This window comes from Phragmites australis, chromosome 13, assembly GCF_958298935.1.
Source record: "Phragmites australis chromosome 13, lpPhrAust1.1, whole genome shotgun sequence".
Classification (NCBI taxonomy): Eukaryota; Viridiplantae; Streptophyta; class Magnoliopsida; order Poales; family Poaceae; genus Phragmites; species Phragmites australis.
In genome coordinates, this window is record NC_084933.1 from 30,500,968 (window position 1) to 30,512,983 (window position 12,016).

The 12,016-nt window shown below is 42.2% G+C and overlaps 1 protein-coding gene and 1 long non-coding RNA gene across 7 annotated transcripts; one reads left to right on the forward strand and one right to left on the reverse strand.

Annotated features, from left to right (window-relative positions):
• Positions 1-2,769: 2,769 nt before the first annotated feature.
• Positions 2,770-11,268, reverse strand: LOC133889027 (N-acylphosphatidylethanolamine synthase-like). 5 transcript variants are annotated; one of them, XM_062329461.1, is made up of 9 exons: positions 11,137-11,268; positions 10,899-11,056; positions 10,235-10,279; positions 9,971-10,078; positions 5,300-5,938; positions 4,375-4,502; positions 3,500-3,585; positions 3,242-3,379; positions 2,770-3,108 (listed from the first exon to the last, which is right to left on the reverse strand). In XM_062329461.1, exons 5-9 carry the CDS (start codon positions 5,527-5,529, stop codon positions 2,821-2,823), a joined length of 870 nt encoding a protein of 289 aa, XP_062185445.1. In that variant the 5' UTR covers positions 5,530-5,938; positions 9,971-10,078; positions 10,235-10,279; positions 10,899-11,056; positions 11,137-11,268; the 3' UTR covers positions 2,770-2,820. The 5 variants fall into 5 exon arrangements, with proteins under 5 accessions (XP_062185445.1, XP_062185446.1, XP_062185447.1 ...); XM_062329462.1 differs by having other exon boundaries at positions 10,899-11,033; positions 11,137-11,265; XM_062329463.1 differs by lacking the exon at positions 10,899-11,056 and having other exon boundaries at positions 11,137-11,215.
• LOC133889028 (uncharacterized) lies at positions 6,280-9,486 on the forward strand. Of its 2 annotated transcripts, XR_009903853.1 has the most exons (5): positions 6,280-7,110; positions 7,542-7,596; positions 8,023-8,603; positions 8,992-9,034; positions 9,155-9,486. It is a non-coding gene; the product is annotated as an uncharacterized LOC133889028 (long non-coding RNA). The 2 variants fall into 2 exon arrangements; XR_009903854.1 differs by lacking the exon at positions 8,992-9,034 and having other exon boundaries at positions 9,155-9,484.
• Positions 11,269-12,016: the final 748 nt, after the last annotated feature.

The following is a 12,016-nucleotide window of genomic DNA, read 5'->3' on the forward strand; positions in this document are numbered from 1 at the left end:
TACTCCAAAACCATATCCTAAGAGTGCACTGCATTCGCTCGAAGACCAACGCCGACGATGGGACGATTCTGGCACTATTGCTACCAACAAAACCTACATCAACCTAGAACTGATCTCTGTGATTATTCTTCCCCAAGTGACCGAGATCGTCACGATGGCTTTTCCAAGCAACGGTTAGATGAACCTAATTCCATGTTATCTCTAAGTGTTCATATTTTGGATAGATGATCCTGTCGTTTAGTCTAATGTTTGATCTAACACTCTCTACTAGTCCGGAGTAAGCGTCACATTGGCATGTACAGCCTGCATTTACATGTCATAGTGGAGACAAAGTCAAGGAAGCGCATGAGTTCACCTCAAGTCTCGCCAAAAACTTGTAGGCTGTACTAGCGCTGTGCCGCTGTGTAGTGTTGTGACATGCTAACCGCTGACCAACAAAGATATCACATTTACACGTTTTTCTCTCTATCAAGATATATATTATTTACTGTGAAAATGTTAGTATTCATGTTGATGCAAGAGTGCTTAGTTTGATTGGTCGTTGTGTAGTGCACATAAATGGAGGCTCACCGTCAAGCCCCCAAATGGAAGCGAGAGGCGCTGACGGTGCATCGGCACCACGAAAATCGCAGAAAATGACGTGCCCGCGCCGCGACCGCGAGCGTACCGGAGCCCGGAGGTTCAATGACGATGCCGACGCCGAGCTGCGCCCAACAGCGACGGACCATCCGAGCTGCCGATCGAGCGCGACGCGTCATGACCTGAATTTCCCCCTGCTCTTTTCACGAACGCGACATTACTCGATCCCGCCCGCGCACAGTTCATGCATGTTATCTATACGAAGTTAAGTCGTAGATTATAAAAAATAGTTTGTAGGTCGTAAATCGTAAGAAATTGAATTGTATTGTCTGTATAAGTTATTGAAATATATATTATTGTATTGTTATAATCTAAAAGTTAAATTATTAAAAATTAGATTACACGATCTATCTATTTATTTCAACTTACAGATTATGATCATAATACAGAATTTAAAAACTGAAACAAACATAAATCTTACTCACTTAATCAAAACTACTTGCTTAGATATAACACAGTATTCGATGTGTAACTTTAATTATTCTAAAATATATTTCTATAGTTTAATAAGTTTTTATGATATTATAAAAATATTTTAAGATAAATCTACTCATATAATTAAATATTTTAAAATTTATTAATAGTTAAATTTTACAAGTTTGACCGGCTCTTATTCAAAACATTATTATTATTTTTTTTACCGGAGAGCGTAGATTGTAGCAGCTGCTTATCCGGATGCCAAATGGTGGTTTGGAATTTAAATCGAGCAGCTCGCCGACAAGATGTGGTTTAAAGTGCCGAGAGTCCGAGACCGGCCAGGTAAGCGCGGTGCACCTACGGCTAGGTGCTCTGTTCCAACACATGCACTGCGCCACTGCATTCATTCCCCTTAATGCTGTCATTGGCTTGATCGATGATGCTTTGGTTGCTAGTCTGGCCTGTGTCTTCTGACCGTCCGACGTTTACCGCCGTTTCATTTGGAAGAAGAGGCATCAGATCAATCCATAATATAGTAATTTAAAAAAGTATACAATGATATAAGTATAACAGATGGATTCCTTAATTGCTTAATTTATATATAAGAAAATTAAAAGTATTTTTTGAAAAAGTAATCGAATCTCACTATATACTATGACTATTTGATTAATTCCGATAGACGATAAATAACATTAAGATATATTCTAACTCCCCTATTTTTTAAAGAATAAATATAGATATATTTACTCCCATCTTCAGCTAATCATGTGGTCGTCGAACCGAGCTTGGAGGGCTCTACATTCTCACGCGGCATGTCGGATGCAGGACAGGGCCAACGACATTAGTGGACGTCACGTCTCACGTCTGTGTTGCTCGGCAGGACTGGATGAGTCCAAACTGCATAGGCTGTCAGGTCAGCCCAGCTCGACACAGCAAAACTTCTGTATGGTTCCGACGTGCATGCAGGAGAAGTAGGACAGCTGCTGGAGCTAGCAGGTGCAGGCAACACAGGTTGCCGAATGGCTCAGCGTTGGCTGTTTGATGGGTCGTTTCCGGTAAAACCTCGAGCAAGCACAGTGATCAGATCATGTAATTCTCTATTGTTCTCCCAACTTGCAGGTGGCAACAAAACCAAAAAAAATGTGCATGTTCTTCCAAGTTTGCCTATGCTGTTGTTATTCTTACATTCTTTTCCAGAAAGGGTAATTCTTGCATTTTTTTTAAGGTTTAAGTGGCATGTGAGGTTGTCATTGGATCCGCCCGAGGCCTAAAGCTGTTTCTTATGGGCCTCAAGAGAACCCGAAGATCTACACAGTTGGGTGTATGCTGTAGATCAAGTCCATCGTGCACAACTCTGGGCTGGTCCTATTTTGGCAGCCTTGCCTTCCAAGCGCAGATACGTTTTTCAATGCGTTCGCTGAGAAACCGTAATGCTGATATTTGATAGCAATAGCCACAAGACAGGTAAAAAGATGTATGCAGTTGAACAGCAGATGCCTTCATTCACGCCTCACTAAAATTGCATTTCAACAGTTGATAAAAATAATGAAGAAATCTTTCAAGACTACTGCCCAAAAAATAAAAAGACTCAGCATGTAACACTCTGAGTTCTAATTCTATTCCCGCCGCTTTGTACCTTCATTTCTTCGCCCAATTGTGTATGCACCAGTTTAAGCTAGTTTATGAATCCTAACCAGCAATTCGAGAAGGCACTCGCAAAAACAAAAGAACCCTGCCATTGCCTGTAGATCAAGAACAAAAAGATCAATGTTGTTTCAAGTTCAGAAGCGTTTTACGCAATCTCTCCATCACATATTGAATCTTATCCGACATCTTCTGGTAAAGCCATCTCTGCGCAGCTTCGTCCAGCCCATCTGGTGTGATGGTCGGCCACCCCTTCCTTTCGGAGGATGAATCACAGGGTGCCATTGATGCCGCCTGCTTCAAGCTTGCCATGTCAAATTCTATTGGCTCTCCAACAATGATACCTATCTCATTGTTCCAGAGTGGCACTGGTGGTCGCCGTCCAAAGAACGATTTCTCCGGCATGACCTAGAAGTAAAGGGCGAAATGCTAAGAATATATTCAAATTTCAAAAAGAATGTTACATTTTATGATGTTTTCAATACAGATCAACTACGAAATGCAAAGCACGCTTAAAGGATGCCATATCAGTTCCGTGTACCTTTTCAAAACCAGAGTGAACAATTGGCAAAACAATTGGAGTTATAGGTGCTCGGACAATAAGACTGGCAGTTCCCCACTTCAATCTTCTAACTGGCTGATGATCTTGTGCAATTTTTCCTTCAGGGAATGAATGCAACTGTTTGAATATTTCATGACAAAATTTGGAATTAAATAAAGATCAGAATCTATAGGTAGAGATGATGGTGTCTGTTAATTACAGAATGATCAACACATAATTGTACAAAAATATACATACCCAACCACCATTGCTAAGCACGTCTAGGGCTTCATTCATATGTTCTTGATAGATCCCAGCCCCTCTTGTGGTTGGTATGCATTTCCCTGTGCATACAATTATTTGTCACCTTAAAAGTGAAATATAAGGAAAAACTGAAGAATATGAAAGGCGAAAAGAGAATAAGCACAGAACTTTTAAAATAGCAGATGAACAAGAGATAGCAGAGGTGTTAGCTATGATAGCATTGTTGCTTGTACTACTATCACTAGTCCAGTACGCATAGCATGGCGACCATCAACTATTATATGATACAAGATACTAGGGGAGAGAGATTGAATACAATGACCATTGACATGTTATGGCAAATGCAGAACACAGAACTAACTATGCCCAACATGGTCTAACGAGGATCAGGGAGTGATGCTTACATCGAATGCCACAGTTTTGTCATTAAGTCTTGGTCACAGTGAATTGAGTGCTATGAAATATAATCTTTAAGGTTAGCACAAGAAAGGATTTCTAGAAAGTTGTCAGCAGTTTAAATGAAATTGGATTTCATAAAAAGGAACAAATGGCTGCTTCACTGGATACGCCGTAAAATGGCTCTAATAAGGCAACATCTCATATCTTCGTATGAGCTGTTACCTGAGTCACTAAGTTGGAGTATGTTACATCATCATAGGTTTTTGAGAAGTCACATAAAAAATAACTATGTCCAAATTCCACTTTCACCCACAAAAAACTGCACAAGTAGATCATCATCTACAGGTGATAATTTCTACGTACATCAAAAAACTGAAATCCATCACAATTTAGCATGCAAAGTACCACTGGAACTTGCAGATAAATATAATAATGCAACAGGAATAACAAAGGAGCATATTAAGGCTCACCAAGTCGAAATATGTAAGACATGACTACATTCTTGAAGCATATATCTTCTGCTGCCAGCACCCACCTTCCAAGCTTTGCATCTGCAGTCGGAAAACCCTTGAATCCCCACATAAGTGGGTCATCTACCCTGATACAAAGAAGTATAAAATAAGCTCAGCATTAGCATTACCAAAACTGCTGACAAATGAAAATTATACACAGCAAACTGTACATGATTAGCAAATCGACAACTATCACGAGCACTGGTACATAACACGTGTACAATACGGCAACATGCTGGCACAACACTTGTAAATAAGATTCTTTTTGTCCTTTCATACACATTTAATGGCAAAAAAGGAAACACATTGTAGTTTCCTAAAATATGCTACTAATGTACAGTGGATGTCATGGTGGTGCCGAGGTAATAAAGAACGATACAGCAAGTGAAGTCTTTTAAGAATAAGGATCAATAATCAAAGCCAAATAAATGTCATTTGAAGCTACCCCCATGCCGAGATCCCATATAACCAAAATTCAATAGTCGAAGAACCCAACGTTGCTACAAGTAGGAGCCAGGGGGCATCTCAGGGCCGTCTCTATACCCAATACAGGAACAATGACACCCATGGGTGCTACTGCTTAATAGATTCGCATGTTCTCAGAAAAAATACTTCGAGATCCAATGTAAGCTGTAAACTCCAATCAACAGAAGCTGCCCTGAGATGTAGCAGCAATGCTGGCGTAAATCTCATCCAGAAAACATCCGAGTATCAGCCTAGAACCAACCAGATTTTACAACAAGGCGCCAAAACTACGACGGATCAAGCATACCTAGCGATACAACACATCTCTGATCTCTCGTACAGTATCACGCCTGAAGCTACAAGCATCAAGAGTAATACATGAAGGCACGAGAAGAGCGAGGAGGGTTGGGAGACGTACGTGGACACGTGGTTGCTGACGGTGAGAAGCGGCGTGCCAGGGGGCCGCGCCGAGACGAGGCGAAGGAGGCCGTCGGCGTTGTGGACCGTGGTGGTGTTGAGCAGCGAGGCGTACGCCTTGGCGCAGGCGCCCACAGCGGCGAACACCGCGGCTCGCGGGACGCCGCCCAGGTGCCCCGCACGGCCCGCCCACCGCAGCGTCCGCGCGGCGGCGGCCGCGGACGCCTCCATTTTTTCACCCTCTTCTTGTTGCCTGGGTCTCTTTTCCGCCGCCCTGTTCCTCTGGTAAGGCAGGGACACTGGCAGTGGGAATAAGACCTGATTATTTTTTGGAAGACTCGTTATTTTTCTCGTGTCACACGTCTCTTCTGTTCTCTCTTTTATATTTATGCTACCTATTAAATCAGAAGAGGGACAGTGTGAATTAAAATTACGCGAATATCTTTTACATGATATTCTTTCTGATAGTGGTAGGTTTCGATGGGTTCGGACGTGACTTCTGATTGTGCCTCTTGCCGAATTGTCGTTCTTCACAAACCTTTTTTTTCACCGGAGGTAAGACCAAGTTGTCTTTTGGAACTCTTCATGTTGCAGCGTTTGAACTTTGAAGTTTCATCATGTCACGGAGTTGCGATTTACGCTGTGTAGCAATACAACGACAAAAACAATCAAACCTTCTAGTCCCAAGATCTAAGAAAAAGAATGATGAGAAAAAATAAAATAAATAAAAAAGTACTAGTAATAGTAAATATAGTAATAATAATAATACTAAAAGAAAATCGATAGCATAATTTATGTTCTGTCACGTAAATTGCTAACTTAATATCGTTATGCACATCTCTAATACCTAATCCGCGCCGATTTATCGGCCGGGCGTTGAGCCACGTCAGTGGGCAAACGGCAGCCGTCCGATGGATCACAAAAGCATCCGCTAGGAGTTAAGCTGGCTTGAACAACATGTGTCCTTCAGGAAGACTCGAGCGGACAGCATGGGAAACTCCACCGACCCCTCGCCCCCTGCTCTCGCGATCCCGTCGAGCGGCACCCACACCGGAGTCACCCCGACCCCATCCCATCGAGCGCGCGCGCCGGAGTCGCCGCCATCCCCATCGAGCGCGCTCGCGCTGGATCTGCCCACCGTCCCATCGATTGCACCTAGGTCGTAGCCGCCCGCGCCGGAGTCAGCGCCATCCGCGTCAGAGCCGCTCGCACCGGAGCCGCGTCGGAGCCACCTGGCGTCCACGTCGGGTGCCGCGCGAACCGGCTGACCAAACGGTGAGTGACTGATTCTCTCGCCGCTGGTCTTCACCCGTCGCCCTCAGCCTCCACGGCGGTGGTGCGCGTGGGTGGATAGCGGCGAGAACCGCGGTGCTGCTGTCTCCGCCTCCCGCCCCGCCTCTTCCTCCTGCATTGTCCTTTACCACCCCTCCGCCTTCTGCTCCGCTAGTCTCCTCTCCCCCGACGCCACCACGACCAGGAGCCCCACCACCTCCCCAGTCCGGTTGCCTGCCTGCACCGCTGCAGCGCCACTACTCCTCTTCCCCACGTCGATGCAGAGCGGAGGAAAGGCCAGGACGAAGCAGGCGGTGGTAGCATGACGGCGCAGGCGAGTAGCTGGGATATGGAAGACGGGTGATGGCAGCCGATGTGAAGTGGGTGGGGCTGTTGCATCGCGCGTCTCCTCACGTGGGAGGCCAGACGAGCAGCGTCACCGCGGCAAAAGCTCAGGCGGTCCTGTATCCCGATGCTGTTCCAGGGGGCAGCAGCTCGCCATGGTCGCTGGCCGCATAGGCGTGTCCACCGTTGCTACTGGTAAGTGCTCCCGTCTCTCTACTGGGTTGGGCGTTAGGAACATCTCAAGCAGGGCATGCTAGCTTCGTGGTTGCACATCAGATGCTTGTGAAATTGCCAAGCAACCGTAGCTTAGTTGCATTCCACAGCAGGTGCTTGTAGGAATGCGAACCTAGTATCATTATATTGTTCCTTATAACCAGTTTACTGTCATATCCAATAAGACAATAATAGTTGCCTTGCTTACTATAAATAATCAATTTTCCTCTCACAATCGAGCGGGCTGGAATAAATAGTAAAGATGCAAATCACTTTTTGATTTAAATCTGTTTTTAGTTTCAAAAAACATCCCATTTGCATATACTTCAATTATTACGTTGATTAAAATAAGAGCTAATTAGCATTTCAAAAGCTCTGTACAACGAGCCATCAGGCGTTTGTTGTCCATGCAGGTAATTTTGGAAATGTCGGCCAATCATTATGATTGATCACACAAAGTCGATGCAGGTAATCCATATGCGCAACTGCATATAGCTCTTGGCATATGCATTTGTCAGTTAAGTTGAATTAAATTCATTTTATAACCCTGATCATAAGAATGTTGCTACAGCTTTAGTTTTACCCTTTAAGTTTTACCTGCATCTCTAGGACAAGGTGGATTTTCATTTGTTTCACATGGCTGTAAGCTCCAGCTGCATCTATGATCTCTCTAAGATAACTGTTCTTCAGTGTATGGAACATTTCAACCATAATTAGACATAAAAAATAAGATGCATGGAACATGGATTCAATTTTTTGCTTCGTTGAGCATGGGAAGTCACATAAAATTGCTTTACTATTTGTTTCATGAACAGAGCTTTATCTAGAATATACCTACCAGTTTCAGTATGGTTACTAGAATTTCTTTCGCTCTTGTGGATTTTGGTTGTACAGATACATGTTGAATTAGTCAGCAACAAGGGAACCACGGTGGTCATATTTAGTCAGCAACAAATACATGCAGGTTACTCCTCTTCTTGAAAAATGATTCATCTGATTAATTTATTCAGTTGTCTTCTCCACCGCTTGCAATTTGTATTTCCTGTAATACTCTTACATAGTGTTATAATAATTGTTAATGATTAAAGTTTAAATTTGTCACTTTATAGTGTTCGCTTGTTCTTTTTTTTCTTTGTTATGGCTTTTCCTTTGTCAAAATAAGGTGTGGTTTTCCAGCATCATGCATATGCTCAATTACTCATGTGCAATTAGAGATTTCTTACTATTCGTTAAGCCCTCTTCTACATATACTTTGCGCTCAAGCACTAAATTCTCTGTTTTTTGTGCGGTGGCAACACAATGGAACCATCGCTTTGGGGAGCAAGAGCGCTAGAGTTTAATGAACTCAGTCGCAACTACATCCATCGAGATTCAATTGGACTATACATGTAAGAATATCAAGGATGTGGAAATTTGGTGGAACATCAGAAGATCGCCCTGTGAAGGACCTACATCTGATTGCTGTTGATGGGAAGGTAAATATTTATTTACTAACATTTCATTTGTACTTGCAAAAATTACAGCACAATGCCATGTATGTCGAGATATCCCCTGATGCAATCCCAGAGCTGAAACCATTACTAGATGAAGGAAAGGTCACTGTGATTAAAAAGTTTTTAGCTGAAAATACAAAACCTCAACAAGAAAACAATGATGAATCCAGTTTATCGAGAACCACCATCATTTCCAAGATATGTATACATATTCACAACAACTGCAGAACTACGAGAGCGCACTAACAAGAAAGACAGATTTTTAGATAATGTGTACTTACTCCTTTTTAACTTCTGTACCAATTATGAGTATGCATTTTATATAACTTTACGTATTTCATTTTGATAATACACAAATTCCATTGGGCAGGTCACAGTTGTACCCATAAAAGAACCTGCACAATTATTCTAAGGTAGATTGTTGATACTCATCTGTAGTTAGTTAACAACAAAAATTAAAAGGATAATAACATGAAGAAAAAGAAAAAGGTACAGCTTCTTTTAGCTCACTCCTTCAATTCTTTTTTATGCAGAGTTGTGAAAAGGTGAAAAGAAAATAACTTAAAAAGAAGAGAAGAAGGTACAACAACCACTAATCTTAAGAGGTATGAAATATAGAACTCTGTTTTTATGTAAATGGTTTCTTAGAGCAAATATTATGATATAGAGAATTAATGATTGAGTGAAGATTGAAAATGTATGATGTTTGCTCTTTTTCCCCCCACTTCTGTACCAGTAGTTGTAGTCGAATTCATCTCCTTTCTACAAACTTTGTTCATACTAATGGAGGCTGGTGAAAGTAGAGTACATAATATGTTTGCTTCTGGAGATGCCTACATCAGTGTTCATTATCAGAAATGATACAATTGATGCAATCCTAATAGTTTTCTCTATGAAAGAACCATTTTGAAATAAATGTTCACAGGATGTATTGGATTTTGATATTTGTCCTGTGTCACGATCCTATGCAACGAAATCAAATAACAACCTACAGATGCACACCATGGCCAAAACAAGTGCTACTTCCTCCACAGAATCTCACCAATACATTATAAAACACACATATCATGATCTAATTAACATTAGTTGTACCAAAAATTGAAGCCTGCCCAAACATACCACAAACGACACGATGTTTTGTCTATGCACGTCATCATGCGAGAACATCCAAGCGAAGCGCGGCAACGCCGCGCCCTACTTTCTAGTGTAACTATTAAACTGATGTTACACGATCTTTTGTTCAATTAGTGCTACCCTTATCCATTCACGTATATCATCAAAATCCATAATGTGCAAGTGAAACAAAGCTTAAACATTGCACTCGGGTCTAGTCCCATGATGTCCCTTACCGGATCAGATCGTCATAACTTGTGCTATGCAATTGAGCTAAAATGCTAGCCAGGCTCCCTCGCATGTAACCCGTGTCAGCTTGCTCGGTCCTTCACCGCGGTGGTTTCCTGTTGCACGAGGCATGAAAAAAAGAACATGTACAGTTAAAGGGAAATGTGCTGCTTGATGTAAGACTGTCAGGAGTTTGTTATGATGGAGAAATTAACTACAACTCATACAAATAAGGAAAAAAATATGACATCTACAAGGAACCAATTGCTCACCTTCTCTCCAGTAGATAAAACCTGTTCTGAAGGATTACTTGCATCCTGCATCGAAGCAGTGGAAGAAGAGTGCATTTCAACATAAGACTGAACTCTCTCGCTAAGCTCAGAAATATCAGGAGAACTTTTATGCGTATTCCACATTAAAAAACAACAACAACATTTCTGCAGGTCATTGAAAAGGAACGTTGTATTTGGATGAGTTGCATATACGGCATAGTAATAGTTGAAATCAGCTGCAAGATTTATAATCATTTTATTAAAGATCTCGCAATTAACTTCCTAGAAATAAAAATATCTGATAAAACAAAGATAAAAAAAATTCATCCAGACCACTTGTTAACTTAAATGCCACCAAGCATCTCCCTTTTAGACAAAAAAAGGTTAATTTTGGCTTTGCCTCTCCTCAATAGGTAAACACTTGCTGCAGAACTTGCTTATGCACTCGTTAGTCATTATTACTCGATGAGCAGTGGTACCAGAACTAACAGTCACTATGGTTATCGGACGGTTATACATCACAAGCAATAGTGATGCTTGATGAGTAATCCGGCAACTGCTTGTGCTCGGCGCTGGTTTGGATGAACAATTACGTTCGGGATTGGATCCTAATCTTCTCCCAAAATCGGAGAGAGAAATTAAGTTTCTGGAGCAGGTGATGCACCTGGGGCGGTGGGCTGGGGAAGCAGAGAATGACGGCGAGCACAGGCTGAGGCACCATCTCCAGCGCGTCGGTGTCGAGCCCGTACACGTTGTGGAACTCCGCCTCGTCCTCCAGCACGCCCAGCGACCACATGAACTGCGCGCGCGCGCCACCGCGAGCTGTTCAGAGAGGCGAGACCGAGACCGAGATCGTCGTATTGATGGTTGCAGAGATATGTGAACGAGGAGAGGCGGACTACCTGGTTGAGAACTCCGGGGCTGGACTCCAGCGGCGGCCACCGCTCGCCGGCTGAGGTCGGGACCGAGGCGGAGGCGGAGTCCGGCAGCGCCACGGGGGTTTGCGCGTGGAGGGGGTGGGCTCTCGGATTTAAAATGGGCCGAGTGCGTGGAAGCCTTAGAGCCTAGCCTGTCTTTGCCTAAGATTTTTTTTATTTTTATTTTTTAATATTTACGAAAATCGATGATTATTTTAAAATATTGCACATCTATATTACCGTCATCCGTTCTATAGTGACACCTTGTGCGGTTCACGGTGCAATAGATCAATAATTAAATACTATAACCGACAGAATATTTATATCAACATATTGCTCAACCAATGAGATATACAACACTTTTACTTAGCCTATTAAAAAAAAAATCACACGTTCAACTAGCGATATCTTTTTACACACATATGCATGAGCTAGCATAAGTGTGTAAAAAGCTAGCATACGGGCAACACCTTTTGCATGCTTGCATGCATGCACCACGTACTGTGAAAAGGCATCGGCCGTCCTTTTTAGTGGGCTTAGCAAATGTCTCTCCCTTTCAACAAATATATCACTCGTTGGTAAGGTGACATATTAATTTGAACATTACGCCGGTCAGTATATTTAATTTTGACCATTATACCGTTGGTTTCACAAGTTGTCGCTTATCCAATGAGCGTCAATAGTCTAGATGTGTAATATTTTAAAATATCATGTATTTTTGTAAATATTGATATTGATATATATATATATATATATATATTTGCAATATATATAATCCTTTGAATAGTGTTCTTGGGCTTAGACTATGCAGTCTGACACAGCTCGGCCCAAATACCCCTCCTCTCACAAAAAAGAGAAAAAAAAT